A 26,677-nucleotide genomic window follows, 5' to 3' on the forward strand; every position below is an offset into this window, starting at 1 on the left:
TAGGAATTTAGCAGCAGTAAAGTACATGTGCAAAGCATTTAGATTTTTGTCTCTGCTGTGAAAGGACAGACAATACAGCAATGCTCAGTCTGGCACCAGTAGTGTAAATAGTAGCATGTCTAATTTATTTCATTCCTATAAGCAAAAGGTTGAACAAGTAGTTGTTCTGAGAATAGGGGAAGGAACAGACTGGAAGCAGTTAGACAGTGTTACAATGTTAAGACATCTTTGTCAGATCTGTCTGTTGTATACAGTCACTTGCTACTCTCAGACTGAAAGGCCATAACCAAAGATGGAGGAATAGAAGCAGATTAGAAGTAAAGATTAATACTGAGAAGTTGAAGAACTTTTTGGTCGAAAGCAGATATGAAATACATGCTTTCAAAACTGGGTAAAACTCAAATACTAATAAAAATGACATGGATGGAACAGAATAGAATATCCCTTTAAGTACTTCTTTTCCTCATATCTAAATACCATACCAGAGTTCTTTGGATAATCTGTAACCATGGGCAGGAAACTGTAATGAAATACACAGTCCCTACTGGAAGACACTCACTGCTTATTTCATAGCGGAATGTGGGTTACCCTTCTTCTCCCATTATTGATTCTGGTACATAATGCCAAGCAGTCCCGCCACAGTGCAACTCAGCAGCACAGCCGCGTCTGCTGGGAAGACTTAACGGGTAGCTAGGCAGGAGACAAAGAGCCGGAGGGAGGCACAAAGGTACAAAGAGGCTGTGCTGGCAGCTTGCATCAAACAGCTCCGTGCCGTAACCACGCTGTACAGATGGCCAGGGCTCTGCCGTACTGCCTAAAGACAACAGCGCTTCTCTGCAGAACTGACAGCAAAGTCTGTTTGCAAAGTAGCTGTTGTTTTGTAATTTTGGAATTTTTATATTGTAATTTTAATTTTCCAGTGTTGACTCCTATGCTGATAAAGGTGTTTTATACATGGCGCTCTCTGCATTTCTCAGCAACACGGAAATCATGCTCAGAACTGTCTGGAAGTACAATAATCTATTTTTATTTATGATGACATGACCATCTGTCATGCGGCTTTTTTCAGTGAGGCAAGAAGAGTCTGGCAGCCTGCTCCTCATCTCCTGAATGGTAAGTAAGGAAAAAGCTCCTGCCTGCTCTTCTCAATGCTCCTTTTAGACCAGTTTCTTTCCAAATCAAAGCACTGACAGCAGTAGCCCTGCAACAAGGAACAGGAGCTAGGAATTAAAAGAAACACTGAGCCGTTTTCTCTGTAAGAGAAACCAGTTTTCTTAAATAAGAATTGGTTACAAAACACAGGTAACAATTTTTTAAGAGCAGACGTAGTGACTGTAAACTTCAGACATTTAAAATCCAATCTGCAACCAAACAGAATCAGAATTATCTAACCATAGTACAATTTCTGAAATAATTTCAACTGAAATAATAATCAAAACTATAGCTTAGCAAGAGCATAAAAGTAAGTTGACTTTCAGTAATGAATGGTTTTGACCCTTCTGCTGCAAATGGAAGCAGAATGAAAATTTCCATCTTGATTTTTCATTCATCGAGGCAAAATTAGCTCCAAGACAAAACAGACATTAACATGAAAGGAACATTTTTCAGTGGTCTCAAAAAACCCACTTAAGTCCTTTCATGACTTGCACTAACAATTGTGCAAAGAAATTCTGAATCCTATATGAAGTAAACTGCAGCTTCTCCAAACTTTGGTGGTTTTTTTTGACATCCCATCTTAAAGAAGTATCACAGACACCTAAAATTTTATCTCTGCACATGTCCAGAACTGTTCTGTGAGTACATAAGGGAGATCTTGGAGCCCCAACATTTGCAGACTACTACTGGAGCAGCCAGTATTAAGTTGCCAAATGATAAAGCAAAAGCATGTTTAATACACGAAACTAGAAAAAATATAAATTATAAGACAAGATTGACTAAATAGTACAAAGCAATCTATTGATTAGTAGTGAAGTAGATGGGAAGGACTGCAACAGCTTTCAAACAAGGCAGAGATGCAAACTGTCGTTCAACTAAGGTACTACAGAGAACCAGCCTCTCTGGTATCTATCACTTTACAGGTATGGATTTCAGGAACAAATAAAAACTCTGGAACCCCCAGTTCCAATCCACCCCCACCCCCCCTCCCCAAAGCGCCTTGAAGTAAGACAACTCTTTCTAAGGACATGTCTACACTGTAGTAGAACACAGTGCCATGTGACAATGACCGAAATGGCTCCTAGAGACTCTGCTTAACATATCAAAAGCTGTTAGAAACAGCTACATTAGCAACACACCCAGCTTCCCAGAAGAACTAATCAGCATGAGTGCCAAGCAGCTCATAGCGCATCTAGAATCCAATCTAGCTTGTTTGGAACTAGCTCAGGTATCACTTCATGGCACAGCATGAAACTATTTGAATGAACTTAAAACTTAACAAGATGGGGTCCACAAGGAAAAAAAGCTAGTAACACATTAACAACCTTCCTTAAACTTACTATCTTAACATGACAAAGAAATTACTTTCAGTGGGGTACCTGATATATTGTGTTTCAAATACGACTAATATTAATACAACCATATTTTTCAAAGAGCTTTTATTTGTCTGTTTCCTTTCTTGGATATAAGTAACATACACAGTACACAGTTTTTATGTTGGTGTCTTATTGAAAAATGAGATCTGAGTCCAAATACAAAATTCAAGGATCCTCTTTGCTTTGAACATGAGGTTGGCTTCATATTCACATGAAAAGCCAACACTTACCAGAATCCCTCTATACTACAAGACTTCTGGAAGCAGAGTATTAAACCCTAGTTCAGTATATATAATTTCATAGTACAGAAAATATATTACCTTTACAAGAAAGAGCTTTATAAGAATTCCTTCAAAAAAGTAAACATTCATGTAAGCCTCCACTCCATCAACCTCCCAAAATCAACTGTAGTCAAAGACCACATGGCTACCTGCGCCTTCTGGCCGTAAGACCGTTGTAGAAGAGCACCATCATAACAGTAAAATTGTCAATCAATCCTTTAGCTGTCATAAATATACTTATTCTGTAATTAAAAATACAGGAATCACATTTCTCAATTACAATTTGTTAACTTGAATTATATATAAGCATATAAAGCCAAATAGGACCCTCTAGCACAGAAAATCCACAAAGCCCTTACCGTCCATTGTAAGCAATGTCAAAACACATGTTTTCACAAAACAGTATTCCTGACACATACAAAAAAAATTCAGCTTGGCAGCAACTGTGGTAAAAAAAGGAAAAAAAAAAGAAAGCCAAGTTTAAAAGTAGGTATGTAAAACCTGTCTAAAGCAGGCCCTTCTAAACGACATCTGTCCAGTGATCAGATTCAACGTATGTACTCACAGAAAGAAGTGTACAGTTTTTCACAGGAATTGTTCAGCATTACAAACAACAGCACTCAGGTGCTCCACATCATTTTTGTTAAATCACAGGTTTTAGTATTTCAAATAATGAATCATCCAGATTTAAAAACCTAAGACATTAAACATTAAAAGTGCACAGGTTAGTTCCCAATCTTAACATGTATACTAAAATGTACTTTTGAAGCACCGCTGAAAAATAGAAGCGGGAATTGATTGTCTTACGTACGACCACAACGTTCAAAAAATGGTTGGTCTATTTTGATTTCAAAATTTTAGTGTTCCCACAAAAGGGAAGAGTCTCGATGATGTGACTTTCTATATTCTATAAATGTTAGTATACAGTCAATGTTAACATACAAAACTTGGCACTAGAACTGCCTCTTTCAGAGCCACACAGTCTTTGCATGCACTGTAACCTACAGTCAAACATAATTTCCAACTATGCTGGAAATTTTCTATTATTCTGTATCTGACTTTTCTATTAAAAATAAACATAGGCTGGATTTTTGTTTTAAAAAGCCTATCTTCTCCCACAACTTGAAAAACAAGTATCAAAAAGGAACAAACAGCAAAAATAGAAGAAATCAACACATTGTGCTAGTTATGAAGCTCTGACACCTGACAGCCACAGTCTGAGGAACATTAAAAAAATTCTATATACAAATGTTATATACACACAAAGATTAAGTGCTTAAGAAAATTACTACATCTGTTTTTGCATTTATTTCCACCACTTCCACATCTAGCTGCGACTCATGCAAACACATTTTCAAATGTATTTTTGTGCAATAATCTTTTCTATTTGGTCTGGCAACAGAATTAGGTCAACAACTTTCACTTACAGGTATCTAGAAGTAGACACGTTTTGTCTAAAAGTTAGGCCTTAGTTTCTTGGATAAAACATAGCGTATTTAGAAGTTCGAAAGCCAAGCAGGTCTCTCATTTCATTTCGGAATTTTGACAAGTCTTGCCGCAGTTCATTTAGGTTTTCCACAGTTGCCTGATCCGTGCTTTGCATCTTCTGTCTCATGGAAGTCAAGTAACGATGGACTAAGCAACACATCACCTTTTGATAATTTTCATCTCTCTTTTGTTTCAGATTTCTCCATTCCTTTAAACAAACATCACACATTTACTATGGAGAAGTGATTTTTGAGCTCTAAAGCCTGTATACAATTATACAGAGAATAAGTAGGAATAAAACAACAAAACTATTTTATAGCTACATCCTGATGTGCACAAATATACAATGCATGTAAACTGCCAGCAGAATTTAAACTGAATTATGATCTGTTGTACGAACAAAATTGAACATTTTTAATCTACCTGGCTTAGTAATTGTACTATAAGCAATTAAGAGTTCCGTAATCCTGAATGCTTCTCATTGCACATTCCATAAAGTCTTTGAATTTAGTTTATTTAATGCTCTTTTTGTCAGAAAGAAGATGCAAAATTAGTATGCAAAATTACAGGGTACAATAAAAACATTTACTCAACAAGAATTAAAAAAAATCCGTCCCGCCAACAGTGAGAGGCTTCAGTGACACTTTTTGGTTATTTATTTTGACACTTCTGTAGTATGTTTAAAACCAATTACCTTCCCCAAAGAATACTCTAACCTCACCATTTCTGAGATTAGCACATACTTCCTTAAGGTTTCTATGAATTTTCAATCACTCAATTTTTTCTGGGGGAATTGGGGGTTGGAGGGAGGGGGGCTGAAATTCCCCAAACTGAAAGTTAATAGAATCTTAGTGAAGTAGAAACAGGTAACCTATTTTATTTATATTTTGGATGCAACACACATTATTCTGTAGTTCCTATTTATCTTAGCAGCACTCACCATATGACAGGCAGCTTCATGTAGCAGTTTTCTGATTCATTCTAGCAACCAGCACCTTTCCAGCTTCAGAGCCTACAGCTTTCACACTCATTTCTTACCTTTAGGCTGTTCTGACGTTTCACTTTGCCGCTTGATGTATGAGAGCAGATCCATTTACTGAGACTGTTGAAAAGATAACAGATAGTCTTGGGAGAGGGAATAACATTGAAAGGTGGAGGTAGCGTGCATTTGTCATCAAAGTAGCTAAGCCAAAGCTTGGCACGAGCAAACTTCCATTCCTTATCTTCATGATTCTAAAGCATCAGAAACATTAACAAAGATGAGAAGCAAAAATATTAACAGGCTATTTTGTTTTATTTTCTCACACCTGAAAAACTGACAGTTATTAAACTCTGATTACAAGTATTTTAATAAATTCAATATACAAATATTAAGTAATTAAAATAAAAACATGTATCTTCAATTCACTATATACACTGGTGTAAATACAAAATTTTGCTATGAAGGTATAAACCCCCTATCAAATGGCCAAATACTACACCGTATCAAGAATCGCATCTTGACTTGAACAGTCACTGTATCAAAAAAGTCTATAATTCCCAGAGGGCCAATGTCTTGCACATGTTCAACATGTGAAGTACCCATTTTATTTGGATCAAAGTAAATAAAAAGTTTGTATTTGAAGGAAAGAGATGCCCCTTGCAAGCTCAGAGACAGAGCTCATTCACAGAGGTCTATGGATTAGTCTAGACATTGTAGGAAGAAATCTGTATGAAATCCAAGGATACAGCTAGCAATTATTGGTAATTAATCAGAAACCACTTACTGCTATCAGCTGAAAACTTTTATGAAGCATTGCCACAAGGAGTTTAGTTAATACTATCACAACCACCACATTGTAGGTGCCAACAATAACAGCACCAACAAAAGACTGTAACTCTTCACCATAGCTAAAACGTGTGACGAAGATAGCTACATGTGCCAGGGAGAATATATACCAGAACAGAGCAAAACATGTGCCAATAAACCTAGAAAAACAAGAAAAAATAATCTGGTTAGGTAAAGCAAACACCAAAACTGAATTTATTTAATGTAAATTCACCTTCAGTGAAAAATTCCAGTTCTGTTTAATTACTAGGGATTAAGGGCTAGAACAATACAGCTATTTCATAGGTAGCAAACTCACGAATGGAATGTGTCATTGCTCTGTTGCTCACAGAAAATACCCGCACAGTCCTTTTCTTCATTTACAGTGAATCCTTTATCATAAAGTTGTGTCAATCCAATCGTGAATGAGAACAAGACAAGAAGAAACATGCCCAGAAATTTTCCAAAATCTTGTAGCATCTGACCCATTGAAATCTGTGAAATAGATTTATTTCCAATTTTAGTAAAACATGTAGTTCTTTTTGTTTGTATTCTCTCCTTCAGCCTCTAGTCACCACCACCAAAAAAAATCTATTCACATTTTAAAAGTTTAACTTAAATTTAAGATGCTAAACAAACTTCACAATCCAAACAAAACCACTTTTCAGTGAAAAGTTCTAAATGTTAAAGAGAAAATTTAAGTAGTTCAAACATCACCTAGTAAGTTCATATCCCTCAATTATACCATAAGCAACAGTATGTACACCCTAGTCTTTATCTGCAATACCAACAGTAATAAGGGTCTCAGAAGTCAATAGATAAAAGCAGTAAATGAAATGCATTTGAACATAAATACCATCATAGAAAGTTAATGAAACACTTAATAGGGACACTGAATTAATCAAAACTTTTGGAATCATAATTCATCAGTAATCAAAAAGCAGTATACCAAAGTCCATCTGCAGAATACAGAATTAATTCACTGTATATTTTATGCAAGATTTTAAATATACATAATGTGTAGGTGTGTAAGCACAAATTGGGGTGTAAAGTATAGAAGACATGACACTAAATTCAGATCATTAGTTTCCATTTTGAAATACCCTATACAGAAGTTTCCAACAGTACAAATACCGCATCTTTTTTTTTTTTTAAAAAAAAAGTTATGGTTGTGCATTTTTCCAACACAGGGAAGACCTTGACTTGCTTTTGTCATTAGCGTAAATTTTTACAAAGATCCAGCATGAACTGTTCACAATTTAAATTACTCTTCCTACAAACTTCTTCAGAGAACAATATATTATTATCAAGAAAGCAAATACATGAAACGGGGTCAGGTAATTCTCTATATAAACCAGTGTGTGGAAAGTGCTTTCTACTCCTGTATGAATCACAGTCTGCACCAAATCAGAGTCCAGAACTGTATCACTGGTCAGGTTTTGCAAGTACAAGTTTACTGGGAGATGAAGCACCAGCTCCTGCTCCCTTCCATGCTGCTGGACACCCACTGAGTACCCCTGTTGCACAGCAGACATTCTCCGGTTCTTTGAACAGTTTGCCACAGCCATGAAGAATCTGCAACTGTAGGCACAGAGCTATGCAGTAACTATAATCAGCTGGTCAGAGGATGATTCTAATACCCATCAGACTGCTTCATCACATTTAACCCCTTAAAGAAAGAAAAAAACCCACACAAACCACCCAACAACAAAACATTTACCCTTTAACTGACACATGATTGCAGACAAGATGAAAACAGGAATGCACAAAAAGTGCAAACCACCCAAAACTATTTTGTTTGGAATACAGTGTAGTAACACAGCCCAAATACCAGTTGCTTTCTTCATATAGTCAAGCTATTCCTTTCTAAGCATTTGAAATCTAATGATCTAACCTAGGGGAATATTATTATATCTCCTGTTGATAATAAAACCCCACTACAAACAGCCAACTTACAAATCTGTATTAAAATAGGTTTTATTAATCCTAAGTAAAGTAACAAAATGCTTAAAAATAACTCTTGATAGCCAAATGAACATAGCAGCAGCCTCCCCCTGCCCCTGTTGGGTATCCATGCAATATTTGATCACCACCATTTGAACTTTGTGACCTACTTTCAGAAAATACTGTAAGAGTTGTTACACAAGCTGTACCGGCCAACAGTAATAACATAAGCTTCAGTGTGCAACTGAATGGGGTGACTGTTGACTGTTTTTATTTACTTGGAAAATTTCGTAACATAGCCTCCTAATAAAAAACTTGTGAAGGATCTAGTACATAAATAAATATGCACATTAAACAGTGAATCTCTTTAAAATGTGGAGAGACTTCAGCGTTCAATCAATTTGTATAACAAGCCTAACACTTACTGCAACATCAAGTCTAGTATTTTTTCAAACTATGCAAGTACATTTCCATTTATAAATGCATAAAAGAAAAAAATATAAAAATAATTAACAGCAACATAGTCACAGCTAGAGAGAAAAGGTTAAGAAGTAAAACAAAACCCTGAGAGGAGAAACAAGCATCTTTCATTAATACTAAACTGGTTACAAGAACTATGAACATTCTTTTTAAAGGACTTTTTACGATGATTTTAAAAAGACCCATTTAACAAGTGATTACTTTTCTTTTCAAAGAAGGACTATTGTGTATGAGACAAAAACATTCTTAAATATAGTTATTTGTGCAGCGTGATCAAGCACTGTAACTCATTAAAATGAGCTGAACCTTCAAGCTGGAGGTTTTCAGCTATATCCTAAAGCCTTGATATGATACTCTAATGATCTGAGCCAAAATTATTTCTTTCAGAAGCTCCTTCAGTATAGCTCTAGTTGCAGAGGAAGAGTTAAAAAAAAAAATGCTGCTCCCAAATTTAGTCTGCATTTATGTCTAATAGTAGTAACTTTTCTTGCACAATCCTTTCAGACCATCCTCTTGCCACTACACTCTAAAACTAGTCCTGTTCACTACAAGGGAGGACAAAGCATTGATTTGACCTATTAAGACAAATTCCATCAGTATAATCACTGGATGACTACCCTATTTATTCCGAGCATCTTTTTATTCAACAGACACTTGCAAATCCAGTGATGATGACAAGCAGCTGTATTAACTAAATCCTATCAGAGTTAAAAATAAATAAATAAATGGGAGGGGGGAATCATCAGTACAAGAAAGCAGTGATTTGTCTGATCTGATTTGTCACCATGAATTTCCCAGAAAGCAAGGCCAGAGAAGCTGGAAGTATAGCTATACAAAGCTTTTGTCAGTAAGCTATGCTTTTAATAACAGGTGGTTTAGTTTGTAAATAAAGGTTCTTCACTGGCACAGTAACTAAATCAATCAGTGCCGAGGACTCTAGCTGAACAGAAAAACCACAGAAGTAAAAAAACATTGCTAGTGGAGTAAGAGTTGACACTCATCATATTTTGTAGAAGGAAGCTTTCTTCCTCCTTTTAATCTAAAAAGGATTGAGGGAGGTAATTGCATCCTAAACATGACGTTTTAATAATAGTCCAGGTTCCCTCCCCTATCCCCAAAGGTACTAGACCTTCTGTGTAATGTCATATTGCACCCTCAGGTTTATCTGATTTTTTTATCTGTTTAGTATCATATTGCTCCCAGTTTATCTGAATTTTATCATGATGAATAGCACCAAGACTAAGATGACAAGGCCGGTGCTTAAAAAAAGAAACCAACTAATGAAAAAACAGTACATGCCATAAGCTCAGTAGGAAACTCCATGTCTGCTCTCAAATCAGAATAAGAAAACTAAATCTTTGCATAAAACCAGGCAAAATTCCAACTTCAAATGAAAAATTTAAATTTACCTTAGAAACTGTTGCGGTCTCTACTGTTCTAGCATCACAACACAAGACTATTAATGCTTCCCCACACCATCTCCGGACAACTGAATTAAATGTATTACATAATTAAAATATGGTTGGGTTTGGGGTTTTTTTTATGTCATTATTATTCACTGGAAGGCTTCAGCAAATTACAGGTAAGAAGAAACATTCTCTCTTCTTATAACTGGCTATAAACAGATAACTATTTCAATACTCTTGAGATATTTGCATTTTTCAGACCAAAGCAATTTGCACAGTTCAACTCAATACGCAACTTCAGTGAGATCACAGTGGTAAACCAGAAAGGCTTTTGATTACTCTTCCTTGCTACACACCTCATTCATCTATCTTTTAGAGATAAGATGTTAGGATGATCATTTACCTAGAACTTTACTGGAAAAAAAAATGATCCTTATGGTTTTCAAACCAGACACTCACGCAGTATGTGATGCTAACCACAGATGAAAAGAAAGTATATATTCATCACAGAAAAAAATATTTTAAGAAAGTGAACTACACTAGGTCTTCCATTCTTTTTCTTACCTTTTACTATCTAAATCATGTGTTACATGAGAGAGTAAAAAACCAAACTTCAATGCAATATAACTTCTTTGTACTTTATTCTTTATAACTTTCTTAATTGAATTCCTTTTTCTCTTTTCAACAGAACTCTTCATAGCAAATTAAGATCAAGTTTAATATTTTCTCAAGCAGCAACAATATTCACCTGGAGTGGTCCCAGAATAGAGCTGGTTGTGTACATGAAGAAGAGACGCAGATAACTAAGAACATTAGCAAAAGCAAAAAGACCTTCTGCCACAAGGGTAGGGTGGAATGCATCCCAGTCCTTCCTTTCAGCATAATCATGAAACTGCAATATAAAAAGGACAAACTGAAATAACTGACATTATAAATACAGAAATGCACCCATGCACCACTCCCTACTTCTGCCTCCAAAACAGGCAACAGCATAAAAGAAATTAACACAATTCATACATGGCTTACCTCTTTCAGGTATCTATCTCACTCTTTTCAGACAAAGGCATTTTAAAAGCCCTTCCAAAGGGAGCCAGAAATCAAATGGTTTAAATTCAGCACCTAACTCTGTCACTCACTTGCTCAGCAAACCATTTATTCTTCTGTACTGCTTTCCTTTCTACTCTTTTTTGCAGGGTTTGTTGAAACAGACTCCTGTACTTCATAAACATATGCATTGTTTAGTGTAAATAGGCCTCAGTCAAAAACAACATTAAAATGCTGCAAAGAAAACTGAAGTACACATGCACCTGGCAATGTGGTGACAGCTGGTCTTAACCAGTTTTAGAAAGATTTTAGAAAGACTTAGGACCTGCGGTTCCTTCAGTGGATTTTATGAATGACTACTGAGAATGGAAGTCACAAGGAAACTGTTGGTGTAAACACGCAATTAAAGTATATCCACTACGTACCATTCAACTATTCACAGAATATCCACAGATCCCTAACCTTCAGCCTGGCTGAAAATACTCAGCATTTGTATTACCAGCTTCTCCTGTCTCAGACGTTCAAAAACTAAGGAACTCTAAGCTGTTTTAAAGTAACTTGCCTGAAAGCATGCTGCACAAAGGTGGCAAGAAACACACTGCCATTGCCTGCACACCAATCCTTCTGCCACAAAGACTCCTCCTTCCTTTCTTACTGCTTCAATGACTGTAATACGGATGCAAGATGTAAACCAAACCTTTTTATTTGGTTTTCTAAACAATTTATGAACTCTAAAAATAAATTTTGCCATGTCAAAGTGGTGAAAAAAGCCGTCATGTGCCTGTTACAGAGGACAGGAGTCCTGCGTCTTCAAAAAGGCTACAACTTAAATTAGCAGCAAAGGGCCCTTATCTCAGCTAAGGAATTGCTGGTTGCAAAGCAAATGGCTGTGGTTGGGAAGGCAGCCCAACCACGGTATTCTCTAATTTCTCCAAGAAAAGTAGTTTTCCTTTCCAAATGATCACCAGCCTCTGAATCAATGAAGGGATAGGGAAATGAGCCAAAGACCAAGTTGGGAAGAACTGAACCAGTTTATTTCCCCTCCAACTGACAGACAGCTGTCAACTCACAGTTTGCAATACAAATTAATAGTGCTACAGCACTGGCTTGAATTTTGCTAAAATTTTCATATTCAATTGGTCTGGCAGCTTGCCATATGATGGGTGGCTAACAACATGTGCAACAGAATGGGAATGATAATTTTCAAAACTTCTATCTTCAATCAAATCCAGATGGCTTTTCACAGAGAAAAAACAAAGCTCCTCTATGGTCTTGGGGCTTTTTCCTTCCTACCAAAAAAAAAAAACCCCACCCCCCAAAAACATCAAATCAAAAAAATCCAACCAACCAAAGAACAACTAAAAACATCCCCACAACCACTTGAGCCATCTGAACATATGTAATCAAAAGCTAAATAAAACTTTCTGTAACAAAAAAAGCATTAAGCAATCTAAACACAGAGATTACTATTAGCTTTCTGCATAATCCTGATCTATGGAACCAGGCGAGCTCAAATGCCAGATCAGATGAGCTATATAAGGAGATTTCCCCAAATGAAAATCAAGCCAACTGAAAGACCAGCCAGTTCCTACAAGAAGACGGTAGCTCTGTTCGGAGTCCCTGATTAACTGGACATGTCTTGGAATGTCTTCTAACTCCCATTTCTCTCATGAACTTCTCTTTCAAGCCCAAGAACAAGCCCAGAGATCGTGACAACTACACAGCATATACCACATAGAACATTTATCTCAGAAGCCCACACTGTATCCACATAGTAGGCTATTACTAGTGTAGTACACACTTAACTACAACATACTACTACTAAGATACTACACATATCTTCACATATTTTGCAGCAATGTATTAAAATTACATTCGCTCAGTCAGTGCTTTGGATTTATGAAGACAGGTGCTCACCTTGTTATGGGCAACGACTTTGAGGGCAAAAGTTGCCAAGTACAGGGAATTCATGACAAAGCTAAGCTGATTACGTGATTCTTCTAAAAAGTCTTCTAAACCATCATACCACAGTCTCTTAACATCTGACCACACCATTCCTGCAGGGAAAAATACAAGCCAGGGAAGTCAAGCCATTGCACTGAACAAAGTACTCTTTTACAACCGAAGTACTTTTGACTGGCTTTTGTAAACGAACTGACTTCGTCTTTAGCAAAGAGAAAAAAGTAATCAAGTAAATTTACTAAAAGCACTGCACTGGATTACAAGCATTAGTTATAAGGCAACAAGATGTTTAACCTTTTCAAGCCTACTTTCCAACTGAGAAACATATTCTCTGACAAAAAAGGGCATGAGAGGAAATGAACAGGAGGAAAATTGGACAGGAAAAGGTCAAATTTAAATAAAGGTAGAGGGCTAGAATACAAATGCTTTTTCTAAATGAAAAGATTCACCTTTTTCCAAAAGCACTACAGAAAGCATTACATTGCTATATGAAATATTTTTGGAAGTGTGTAGGTATTACAAGATGGTTTTTAAGAACAATGAGCTTAGTAACTGTATATGAAATGACCCAAAAAGCAGAAACTTTTCCTACCCTAACTGATATTGAACATTAGCAGAGAAAGAGACCATGACTTAAGATTGCAAAAATCTGAAGTGTAACGTAGAGCAACATACATTTAATTATTCAGGATCTTTATAGCCAACTGAATTTTACCATTGTTAACCATGTCTGGCTGTATGGAAAAACACATCTGGCTAAGAATTTTACTAACCGAATGGCTGTTATAGACTTTACATTTTTATAAAACTTGAAAGGATCGTTAGATGAAATATAATGGCACCTTTGATTTCCATGAATAATCAGTTATTTAGGTGGTGGTTGGTTTTTTTTTTTTGAGTACTTAAGATGTATGCTACTATATTCAGGACAAGAAGAAAAGGAGCATGTGTATAAATGGTAGCTAAAAACTGATAAGACTTGGTTCAGCTTTAGGACTTTGCAACTCCTTTAAAACTTTGGCACAGGAAGAGGAAGATCCAGTGAATGGGAAGAAAAAAGAAAATCAGATACTTATGCGTGACTATTTGTTCAGTCAGCTTTACAGCAATGTTAGAAGGCATAATAAATAAAAAGTGTGCTATGCACAGTTTGTTAAAAGACTTACATGTATTTGTCTTCTTACTGGTTATAAAGAAAATATTTCTAAACTAGAACCTCTGTGCCCCTCCATAAGATCACCATGTATCTTTTACTAAATATTACAGATTCAGTAAATGGAACTGAAAAAGTCAAAGATGCTATAACTGACGTTGTTTACACACATACAAGAATCTGAGTTCTGTTGCTTTATTTTTCTGGGGCAGATACTTGTATGATTTATGCTTAATAATTTAGAAAAAATAATTCCTGTATTCATGATTTTGGAAGTTAATCTAGCAGAACACAAAACCTGCTGCTAAGTCTCAGAAATTCTGCTATGGGCATTTTGACATTGATTTTAGAATGTATTTTAATGGGACTATGGAAGACCATAAATGTAGGTAAATCCTGTTCCTTGGTTCTTTTTAATCCAGTTGATTTTGTCACACATTTTCTAAATACATTCTTTATCAACATACCGGATAATTGGAAGGAAACAGTACAATATGTCACTGTAAAACACGCATTTAAGCTATAAATACAATTACCATTTTAAAAAAATCTTAAATTCAATAATATGAAAAGTAACCTGGTTTTAAATATTTATATTACTTATAAGTCATTTTTCAATCCTATCTGAAATCTGTATGTTAAAATACTACATGAAGAAAATAAAGTGTTTCTATAACCTTTCATAAAATTTCCAAGCCCACCTAATGACACACTTTCTGCCCTACATTAGAGTTGATGGAACAAAAGAACTCCTAAAATCAGATATTTGATCTCAAAACAAAGGAGGAGTCTGTAACACTGATTTGTACTCTACATTTGACATTTTCAAGTTTCTTTTAAAGACCTGCATTTGTTTGTGTGTGGGGTACTCAGTATTTCCAAAATCTGCATGACTACTTAATAGTTTAAATATAGCTCAACAATAAAAGGAATCACCATTAAAAAAACCAACCATCCTAAAGTAACAAATAAACCACCCACAACTACTCAGGTAAAAAATGTGGCATTTTCAACTGTATTGTTGCTTTTTACAAGTCCAGTCAACCAAATAATACATAATTACCTTACATTAAGGTATAACTTTCCATTAATTTATCTACCAAATTGTAATGTAAAAACAAACATGCACCAACCAACCCTAAAGATGTTGAAAGGTTTTATGAATTTCCAAGCCAAAAAAAAAATAAAAAAAAATCACGAGTACTCAACAAAAATTATACCTGTGCTCCCTCTACTGCACCAACCAGAACTAACATGCATCCTTTCAGGCACAGGTATGATAATCGATGAAAATTACATACAAAAAATTATAATATGGGAAAACAATGTTTGTTTCTGTGTTTTAAAACAAGGATGAAGTAAATGCACACCAATTTATGAGACTAATATGGAGTATGCATGCATACATATGCATACATAAACATGCACATTATACACTTTTTTCTTTAAACAATATGCCAACTCTGCAACAAGTCCAAATTGTATTATAAATTACTTTTCAAATCAAGCATTACATAATTTGTTATGAAAGACTGAGTTGTTACTTAGTGTTGATGTACCACTAAACTGGCAATGCTGTATATATATATTCAAAGTCCTCTCCCTTTGCTGAATGCTACAAAAATTTCATGTTTACAACCAGAAAAGAGATTTTTGCAGAACCCTAAATTTTCACAACTCTTTGAAGTTGGATTAGTCCAACAAAATTGCACAGAATCCTGTTCTATCAAGTTAGAGCATATCAATAAAAATAAAAACAGTACAGGAATTGATTTTATGTCACTGCATGGTTACTCCAGCTACTTAGAAGGCAGAAAAAATATACTTAACTTACATTAAAAGTATTTGTGCATTGTATGCACTATATAATTACATAAAGATCGTAGCTAGGCTTTCAGAGAAACAAGAATTTTACTAGCAATATTCCGATTCTAGCATAAGTCCATACACAGACACACAGGTAACGAAGCAGCTCAGATAATTTCTATCACTTTTTTACAGAGTTCACAGAATCAGGGAATACCCTGAGTTGGAAGGAACCCAACACAGATCATCAAGTCCAACTACTGACTCCACACAGGGCAACCTAAAAGTTAAACCATGTATCTAAAAGCATTGTCCAAACTTTTCCTGTAAAAGAGAGCTGGAAGAAATTAAAAAGATCTGTGGATTGCTGGCTGACAAAAAAAACCCAAACAAACAAGTTTGACTCACAGTGATTAAACCACTTACATACTAAATAATACTACCTATTAATGAAAAATTTGGAAAAAATCTAAAGCGATGTCCGAATTAATTTTATTCCTCAACTAATTCCTCAATTATTCCTAGCAGCAAGTAGAAAGAGTTGATGACAGGCTCTTATCTGTTACAAAACTATTCATCTGAAGAACACACACTTGCTTTGCCTTCTTAAGATCAGAATCTTAAAAATGTCCAGGAAGATAAACAGCTTTTACATTAACTTACTATTGCACAACTGAATCTCACTTGCATCACTGTGAATGCTACCAGTCCATCTGAAGAAAAAATCACATTCCTCTTGTGTTAGATTCTACAACGTTCTGTTTCTGATACATCACTTTCTGTGATACCTAGAGCTTGTTGTAACACTTTACATCCTTTCCTCAAAACGTGTTTGGGTGGTTTTATTTTTTTCCTGTAATACTACCCTCCAAAGAGCAAACTTTGGTCAAGCAATAAATAACATAATAATGATTTCATAAGAAGGTAGTACAAATCATTATTGTTCCATCAACATCAGCAATTGTCATCCAATCTACTCAAATCATACCTACCGATTAACCATATTATCAGAAGATAGTCTATTCTCTCAAGGGCTGGTCCCATTGTATTCTTCTTATTCTCATTGTAGACAAGGGAGTACAAATTAAGTAACAACAGAAATGTGAAATATGAAGCTCCATGAATAATGAACTTCATAAAAGGAGTGTGAATTATTCGACCTACTCGAGATTTAGGGGCTAACAAGTAACACAGGGACAGAACTGGCCAGAAAATGCCAACTGTCAAAACAGTCAAAATTTTCTTGCACGTGTGCTTGCGTCGATAGCCTGCCATCTGTCCAAACCATACAGTGTTCAGGAACTGCTGGCAGTTAGACTGAGCAACAAACTGGGGGAAGGGAAAAAAAAGAAATGAACAAGAAATCAGCCTCAGGTTTCTTAATACAGGATACTGATTTATATGATTAAAATTCATTTTCAAACTATGTGTAGTTACCAATGAACACGAAAAGGTAACAATACTAAGTTGAAATAATTATAAGAGAACAAAAATGCTATGGGTTCGCTATGATTATAAACATCCATTACTTTCACTTCCTTCTAAAGCCAGAAACTTAAAATAAATTATACATACTAGACGTTTAATGGTTTTCAGGTTAAGAAATAGTTTTGATTTCTAATTATTTAGAAATATAGCACACAAAAAACATCATACTTCAGACACCTTCACTGTTTTTTTATTATAAAATATAGCAATCTCATCTGAAGAATAAAATACTGTTACTGAAAAATACTATCTACACTGTAAAACACAACACCTTGTAAGATGAGGACTAAAGCGGCCACAGTTTTATACGTATCAGTTCTTAAAATCATTATGGCTCTATTCAGCAGGGTTAATTTTACATCAGAGTAAGCTATGTTGTATCAGTCCCTCAAAAAGAAGGTAATTTTGGCCTGAATGTTATGTAGAATATGCAAATATTGTTTGAAATTTCAGGTGCTTATTTGCACGGAGTTACAAAATAATGTATTTCACTGGAGGATGGTTTGTCATTTATTTTAAAAATATCAACGTAAATAACCTTGATATTATCATCACATTTTAGAAACCATCACAAAAAACCCGTCTCTATAGTAAACTTTCCCCATACCATGCAACAAACATTGTTACTCTCCAGCCACTGTGGTAAAAACAAGCTATGGTCAAAACCAGAACAACATCTGAAATATGTCAGTATGCTTGTTCAATGCATACCAGAAATGTGTAATGCTGGTTCTAGGACATTCCATAATAGGGCTTACAACATTTAAACACTATGTATTTTAACAGTGTCACGAACAGTTTAAGCCTAGATATGTAGAACAGACAGAATTATAATGCCTTCTGCAAACGCTAAGTGAAAATGGATTTTGCATGGAAAGGAATGCATTCTCTCTGTCCGCAGTCCTTGTACTAGAATCCCACAAATACCCATTTGCCTTCTAGCACAGCAAAACTAGAGTTGTAATTTGTCAAGGAATAAAGACAACAACAACCTACTGCATGAAATAACTTCCAGACTGATGGCATAAGAAGGCGCTGCTACTCTGGAACTGAGGCACTATTCAGTTTACACCAGCATAGGTCTAATGTAATTACTGAACAGCACAAAGCCTGCGCCAAAGCTGAACAGCTAATAACAAGTGAGAGGATGACAAACCATGTACTGTACCTAAGGATCCATGTTTCCCTAGGCAAAGATCCAATGAGAATCTGAACAAATAATTACCACTACCAGAGCTGTTCATAAAAGAGCAGCAGTCTTACTATAATATAGAAAATACTACATTCTTCTCCACAATAAATACTGAAGAATAAATACTGAAGAAACACTCGGTATCTTGTAATATCATTTCCCTGTTTCACATGCAGGGAATCTCTTCCGTAACTCCTGCAAATTTATTTCCACTTTTATGTCTAGAGGCAGAACAACAGATTAAATTAATTACTAGCAAAATATGATAAGGAAAGTCTATCAAATTACCACAAAGACAAACCTCTTTTTGATTATACTTGATTGCAAGTTTTAAGCGGCTTAGGTTCATCCTCTCTTCCAACAATCCTCGCTTGTCTACATGTTCATCACTAGACGTGTGATTCAGAATAACTTCCAGCTCCCGTGAATTCCGTGCTTGTGCAAGCAAATCTTTAGCAAAGGTTTTGCATTGTTGAGCTAGCTCCTCGTAATCATTTCTGAAAGACACAGAAACAGTTCACACTACAACACTGCTCACATATTTTCCGTTAATTTATTGACTGTCCATTTTTGCTCAGGATTCTATGTGATGCTAAGACAAATTAAAAAAAAAGACACACAACAGTCATATGTCAAGGTCCAAGCATTCTGAAGACAACTCTGAGTAGGTTTCTCATGTAACGTCACAATTACGCTTCAGTTCGCTAGACAGAGAAAACCTGAGAAACAGACTTACAGTATACAAATTCTGATCTTATGAGTTCCATATAAAAAGTTAAACCTTAAGAATTATTTCCAGGAGATGAGAAAGCGTACTCGTCACAAAACATGACACTGCTAAGTCATCATTTAGACTTTCCACTTGGAAGGGAAGTTGTTTTGGGTTTTGCTTTATTCCTGTAATCTGAAAATTGAAGTTTATTCACTGAATACTATTAATATAAAAAAAAAATCCAGAAAAGAAACCACATTATTTGCTTGTTTTACCTGGCACACAGTCCATTTTAGTGCCAAGCTGTATCACGAAAATGCAACAGTTGAACTTGTAAGAAAGACAATTAGCTATAAAAACAGAAAATTCACCTTGTTTAGCAAAGTAGAATTTTACCCCATACAAACATTTCCTTTCATGCTCTCAGAAAGCTTTTGTGCTGTATAATTTCAAAGTGGTAGAAACCATCATAGTTTAAGCATAAAATTATACTGAGCATTTGTTCACTGAATAGGGCATTTTCAGCCTGAAATCTATGCTCATGCATATTTCATATATATATCTACACATATACACACACACGCTGTTCAAAGTCTTACAATAAAAAAAACAACACCCAAAACAAACCCTAACATGAGTGAGTCAGGTCAACATAAACAAGGTGCTGCATACTTCTACCCTCATGTCAGGGGGAAAAAAAAGTGCATAGTTCTAATGAGATATTGGTATGATCAATAGGTGTGTGATCTTGAAATAAGTCAGCATTTAGTATAATTTCTGTTTATTTTTCCAAAGTAGAGCTGAAATTTGAACTGCTGGTGCAACTATACACATGCAACTGACTACACTTAAAAGGATTTAAGGCAATTAAACTGTCCAAACGACTACTAATGAGACATAGATTATATTATATAACTTCTTATTGTATCTTATTATCAGTTTAAACAGTCCAACTACAAATAATTAAGAATAAACCTTTTCTAATGCATACACATTTCTATACATGTAAATTCATACAGTATTAAAATTGGTTTGTGTTTTCAATTCCTACCTGAATTCAACCTCAACAAGGCTGAGTTCTTTCAAGTCTGCACTAAGTTCAAAGGCTCGCAGGATCGGATCCTCCTCTGTCAACATTATTAAAGCAGGACTGGCCAAACACCGATAAATGTCAAGACGAAACCTGTGCCAAAAGAACAGCAAGGAAAATGAAGATGGTTTATTTTATCAGTAGTTTCAAATCAGAACCTATTCCAAAAGTTTGCATAAAACAGCTGAAAGACAAAACATTTGGGTTTCTCAAAATCAGACACTACAAGCATCAAATATGACATGTCATGGAATATACTGTCCTTCACATCCTTAGAATCCCTATTATTCCAAGTATCAAAAATTAGCCAAACTGGTTCCCTCTTGTTTTCTTCATTACTCCAACTGTTACATCAGCAGAGGCCATTAGTCAAGATAACAGTGTTGGTAAAACTATGACATTTTAAGTGTTACATAGTAGTTCTTAAGGCTCTTCAAGTGAAAAATAAAGAGACAGAAGTAAACCATTTAAGGAAATCTTCTGGTTTAGCAAACCAAATTTAAAACAGTGGGAAGCTTTAATGTGCAATACAAAAAAAAAAAAAAATCAGGAAAAGCATCTGCAAGGATGTTCTCTTGCAAAACTAGTGACTTCTGAATGCCAGAACAGAGGCTGTTATCCATTCTAGTTTAATTAAGAGCTGTTATCTCAAATGTTTCTATTTGTTTGCTTGGGATACCCTGACACCTTTTCTCACACTAGACATGGGCTATCAGGATGGACACCAGAATGTGGCCTGTAGTAGCTGAATATCAGTAACAATTATCCTTTCATTTCCATTGTGTTTTAGCAATTTGGATACATGCTGGAGTAATTATGTAATAACTAATTATATATTGTAATCGCAGTATGCTTACAGTCTTTGATCTCTTGTGATTTTTCACCCCACTCTCATATGCTAAATTGTATTCCACCCTCAAATATGGTGTCAAGTTAACCACACAAAATATTGTTAAGATTGGTAAAACCCTCTCCTCATTTAAACCTTTATTTAAAAGCTTTCTACTTTCAAAAATACACAAGAAAAGAAGAAATCTTTAGTTTGTACTTATGAACCCATGCCACACAAACACTTCCAGAAACAGGACACAAAATTATCCACCTCCTCATTCTAGCTCAAAAAACCCCAACTATTAACTAAGTTAAGAAAAATTTTATTTGCATAGCTCCTACGCTCCCAAGCCAAAGATAGCTAGAATGTTTGTGACATAACTGGTAGAAATGAAAAGGCACTTAGCTTAAAGTGTACAGTGACTAAGAGTATAAAACCAAAATAAATAAAAAAAGCCACTGCCTCCCTCAGGCACCGCCCATCTCCAAGAACTACCATTTCTCACAATAAAGGCTACAGTATATTAAAAAAATCCGCTCATATACCTCACCTTGAAGATAAAAAGGAAATATCAGAGAATGAAGACGTGATTTTTTTTTATTATTGTCTGAATGGTTAACTAGAATTCTAGTCTTACCTAGAATGTCGTAGACTATCTTTTTTGTTCTTTGCAGTACACAGGGTGCATTCACAGCCTACAGCATGAGGTTTGGGTAAGGATATATCTTGCTTTAACAGCATGGTGAGAATTTCATAGTTGTTACGATGCGCAGCTAAAATGACAGGTGCCACATCCATAGTCGTTGAGTACTCTGGGTTCTGAATGCGTTCCATTAATTTCTGAAATAAAATGTAGCAAGTAGCTAAATTTATTACGTACAGTTCTACTACAGTGTTTACATGTAAGGGTTTTTTTGACAGTTCAGCAAAATATTTCCTTATTTTCATGTAATAAACCATAGGAAAATATTTGTCCTGACACGCAATCACCTCAGATAAATACTGGAAAACGAAAAATGGACAGAGAAATGCTTCTGGTTTGTTTACGTAGAAAACCTGACATACAGTGCACACCTTCTCCAAAATACATGCATGATATTAAAAAGCATATTTTGCTCTACTTAGAGAAAAATTATTATGAGTCTATTCACTATCTAAACACTGAAAAAATATCCCAATTGTACCACAGTGTTTATACAATTCCTTCCCTCCCTCTACCTCTACTTGTGATCTTTTAAAAGTTCTTTGATACTTAAGCATTGCCAAGGTAAGTTTCAGCTGATTAATTTCCAGGTGAAGGTCTGATGTTTATGATTTGCTCAAAAAAAAAAAAAATATCTACAAAGCTTCAATACATTAATATACCCTTTATAGATCAAGGCTGCTTATTACCTTGGAAACAGACTACCAGAAAAGATTTATAACCTTTTTTTTTTTTCCTCTTCTGGACTAACTAGGCATCTGTTAATATTCGGCAGGTATAAAGCCACTGGATTCTTTAGGTGGAAAAGCAAAGTAACACAGGCTACCCTATAAGACAAAAGAGGCTATAAAAAAAATGCCTAATATCCAGATTCTATCACTTTTGAGATGCAGAATTTCATTTAAGAACACAGTTTTAAACACTACAGTTACCCAGAATGCAATAGCCCCCACTCCACAACCAAAGATCAAAGAATAACACCACTCAACTACAATGGTTGGTCTGGATGATCTTTTTGGTCGGTGATTAAGTAGAATGTCGACAGCTCCCACTACTTCCGAGTCAATAGCCACCAGAAGTGCATCTGATGACTAAGGAAAGAAAACAAGTCATATAAGAAAGCAGCAGTAACTTAAACAGCATAAAGGGTCCATCTGAAGTCAAACTGCATTTTTATAAAATGTATTTTTGAACTACTAAAACGATGTTCTGCATTATCACTATGTATATGATCAGGATACAAATCCAGCTTGTCATTCCAGAAATTAGCATAGCCTTACTGACAATTTGTTTCATCGCAGAACAGCAGAAGGACCAGTTACAGAAATTACCTTCCAGCAAAGATGATTCATGATACTTGCAAAGATCAAGTTCTAAGAGACAATTTACCAGGTTATTAAAAACGTAAAAAGCAAGCATGCATAACAACTCGGGCATATGGGACACTTCAGCCCCGTATCTGTAGTTCTGTGGTAAAACTAGGAACACACGCTTTTTTCTGGGCTGGTAACTACTTCTGAAACTTCTTTTACATTGAGATAAGTAGCTTTTCATTTCCCCTACAGTTGATATTCTTTCCAATTCACTTTAGAAAATTCAAATTTTTACTTGAAAAATAAAAGACACAACTTTTATTATTGCCACTAAAAAGAAGATCCAGGGGAGGGGAAAGCTTGGGTTTTTTTTCCTGTCCAGTATCAAATCACCTGACAAAATACACTACTTTTTCCTGTCTTACATACCTAAGCTATCATGGCTAAAACTATCCCAGCAACAGCAGATAGTTAAGGAAGTTTTGGTATACATTGTTGGTATGAAACTGCCTCTGTCATCAAGCACACATCTTGTTTAACAAGAAAGCACTGCAGAAATGCATGCTTACTATAACTTAAAATCTCCTAACATAATGCATTTTTCTAACTGTGCCACTATTTTAGAAGTTACTATATTCCACAATCAAAGATTCTCTGCATGATGCACTTTGACTATACAGTTTATTTTGCTTGAAGATAATATATAATCCCTACAACAGGAAAAACAGACTGAACTTTATTTTAGTTGTTAATAACATTAAAAATGTTACTTAAACAATTGCCATGCCAATAACATCCCACTAGAAAAGTATAATAGTGAGAAGAAAACACCTTCACAATTACTAAATAGAAAAAGAACTGAACTGCCTATAAAGACAGATTAACAGAGAAGATATATAAAGAGTAGAACACACAGACCAGTGACTACACTGAAAATTTTCACTAACTTGTGTTGTGTACCTGGCAGCCATAATCCAAAAGAAGTTGTAGTATGTCCAAATTTTCATTTTCAATGGTTATGGTAACAGCATTTCGTCCAAGCACATCCACACAATTTATGTTCATTTCACCCGAGCTGTTTTCTTCCAAGAGTTTCTTAACCATGTAATAGTCACCTGCACAAGTAACATGTGAATGTCACTTATTATTATCATAAAGCAGTAAAATCATGTGAACATTCTCAGTACCAGCTACCATCAAACAAGACAACATTCCATAGCTGACAACAGCCATGGAATACGCCAGACAATTAAGAAGTCCAAGTAGATAACCATTCTCTCATTGGAGAGGAAACTAAATATATTTCAGGAGATCTCTTTCAGGAAAGCACTAAAACATGTACTTTAATCCACCCTGTTGGTTCTAGTCCTAAAAACGAACATACAAAAGCACAGGTACTTTTAAAAAAATGGGCAATAGCTCATACGTAACCTGTGAGACACAGGCAGTATCAACTGCATGAGAGAAGGCTTCTTTGTTCTGAAGAGCCATAGTCCCAGTGAACCCTCTCTACATTGCTACTAACAGGTTTGCATCTTCCTTGAGCAGAAACCACATTAAGTCTTTGTACCACTCCAACTTTAGCATATATTTTATCAAAGCAGATGTAATATGATGCTGCAATGTTATAAAATTCAAGCCAGCAAGCTGAATGAGCAAGTAAAGCTCACTACAGCAAAATGTATATAAGCTGTACTTTCCTATTTGACTAAAGTACACACCACACTGCCCCGTTCAGTGTTACTCTGTTGATTCTTCTTGCCATAGAAGACCGTAACAAAGACAAACCTTAACACAGAATACTTACAGAAGTATACATATAGAATACTTACAGAAGTATACGTATAGAATACTTACAGAAGTATACATATAGAATACTTACAGAAGTATACATATAGAATACTACATACAGTAAAACACTGCAATCTGAAAGAGCGCTAAACCAGTTGTTACACAGGCAATTTTATTCTTATTTTTTTTACATTTTTTGTTGTGCATCCTTTTATCTTCCTGAGCCTTTATGCATACGGAGAAAAGCTGTGGCTCAGTCTCATCTTCAGGCCAGACTCCACCAGCAGCCCAGCTGCCTAACAGCAATCCATCCCAGCACACCGAGCACGAGAGCAAACGTCCCAAGCCCGCTGGCTAACGTCACCAGAGAAACACTCCTATGGCTGTGAACCAACCTAAACACCCAGCCAGCAGCCAGCTCTGCACATAAACACACCAGCTCCTGCAACCACACTTATGCCCTAATGTACACACAACCAGTCAGCACATGATTAAAAGCTTTCCTTGGACTCCAACATTTCAGAGATTTAAGATCAATTTAAAACTACGTTTCTACTCACGGGTAACTAAATATATGCTTGAAGTTGCATATTTTAGAAAGGAAAAACTCCTCCAATCCACCACCATGGGTGCAACACACAGGAAACCTGCCTCACTCAGTCCAGGGATGCCCAGGTAAGCCCTAATTTTACAACAACCACATCCCCACGGTCTCTAACAGCGAACGCAGCAAATGCCTCAGGCACTGACACAAACCGAGCTCCCCCACGAACACGGGAGGCGCTGGCCCACTGCCCCCCACCCCCCGGCGCCTCCCGGCCCTGGGGACAGCCGGGCGCTGAGGCGAGGCCAGGTGCCGCGGTCCCCCTCAGCAGCAGCGGGGAGCAGACAGGCCCCGCCGCCCCCTCCCCGTGCGAGACACGGGCACCGGCAGGATTCGCCCCCAGCCCTGGCCCTGACCGCCGGGGCCGGGCTTAGGCCCTCAGAGGCAGCGGCCGAGGCCTCCGCTCGCCGCGGCGGGCAGCGGGGCCGGTACCTTTGTCGCAGGCCAGCAGGAAAAGCTTCTCGTCCAGGGTGGTCTCCTCCTTCACCTGCCGCACGTCCTTCAGCGCCAGCAGCTTGTTCGGCGAGGCCGAGGCGGACGGGTCCGCGCTCTGGTACAAGGCGGCCATGGCGCCGCTCCGCCAGGCCCATCAGAGCGCGGCCGGGGCGGTGGCGCGGCGCGACCCCCGGTGCCCGCTGCCACCCCGGTGGGAGCGGGGCGACAACCCCGGGCGCGGTCAGCCCCGCGGGCAGGGCAGGGCGGAGGGCGGCCGCTCCCCGCCGCACTGCGCAGGCTCCAATGGCGGCGGCCCCCCCTGCGAGGGGCAGCGGGAGGCGGGCGGGGAGGAGCGGCCCGGGGGGGCCCGGCGCGGCCGCCGCCCGAACCCCCTTTCCCGGCCGGTGGCAGCGGGGCCGGGGCCGGCGCCGTGCAGGGGTGCCGCTGCCCCGGGGGCAGTGAGGAGGGGTGCGCGGGCCCCCGCCCGGGGAGCTGAGAGACAGCAGCAGCTTGATACTTTAGCTCCCCCCAGCCCTCTTGCATTTTTATTTAGTTTTCTTCCTTTCTTGTGTGTTCGGCTGCGGGTAACCACCTTATTCAATGTCCAGCTGCAGC

General features: G+C 37.0%; 1 protein-coding gene across 3 annotated transcripts; it reads right to left on the bottom strand.

The window, feature by feature from the left end:
• Window positions 1-2,577: 2,577 nt before the first annotated feature.
• Window positions 2,578-26,453, bottom strand: TRPC1 (transient receptor potential cation channel subfamily C member 1). 3 transcript variants are annotated; one of them, XM_056358653.1, is made up of 14 exons: window positions 26,060-26,450; window positions 24,193-24,347; window positions 22,909-23,010; window positions 21,854-22,056; window positions 20,346-20,477; window positions 18,884-19,079; window positions 16,895-17,231; window positions 12,899-13,038; window positions 10,686-10,829; window positions 6,427-6,602; window positions 6,067-6,268; window positions 5,339-5,533; window positions 4,240-4,508; window positions 2,578-3,507 (listed from the first exon to the last, which is right to left on the bottom strand). In XM_056358653.1, the coding sequence occupies exons 1-13, from the start codon at window positions 26,193-26,195 to the stop codon at window positions 4,281-4,283; spliced, it is 2,346 nt and encodes a 781-aa protein (XP_056214628.1). In that variant the 5' UTR covers window positions 26,196-26,450; the 3' UTR covers window positions 2,578-3,507; window positions 4,240-4,280. The 3 variants fall into 3 exon arrangements, 2 of the variants coding, with proteins under 2 accessions (XP_056214628.1, XP_056214627.1); XM_056358652.1 differs by having other exon boundaries at window positions 2,578-4,508; window positions 26,060-26,449; XR_008825192.1 differs by lacking the exon at window positions 2,578-3,507 and having other exon boundaries at window positions 4,439-4,508; window positions 5,339-5,402; window positions 26,060-26,453.
• Between the last annotated feature and the right edge of the window lie 224 nt (window positions 26,454-26,677).

This window comes from Falco biarmicus, chromosome 13 (assembly GCF_023638135.1).
Source record: "Falco biarmicus isolate bFalBia1 chromosome 13, bFalBia1.pri, whole genome shotgun sequence".
In the NCBI taxonomy this organism is placed as follows: Eukaryota; Metazoa; Chordata; class Aves; order Falconiformes; family Falconidae; genus Falco; species Falco biarmicus.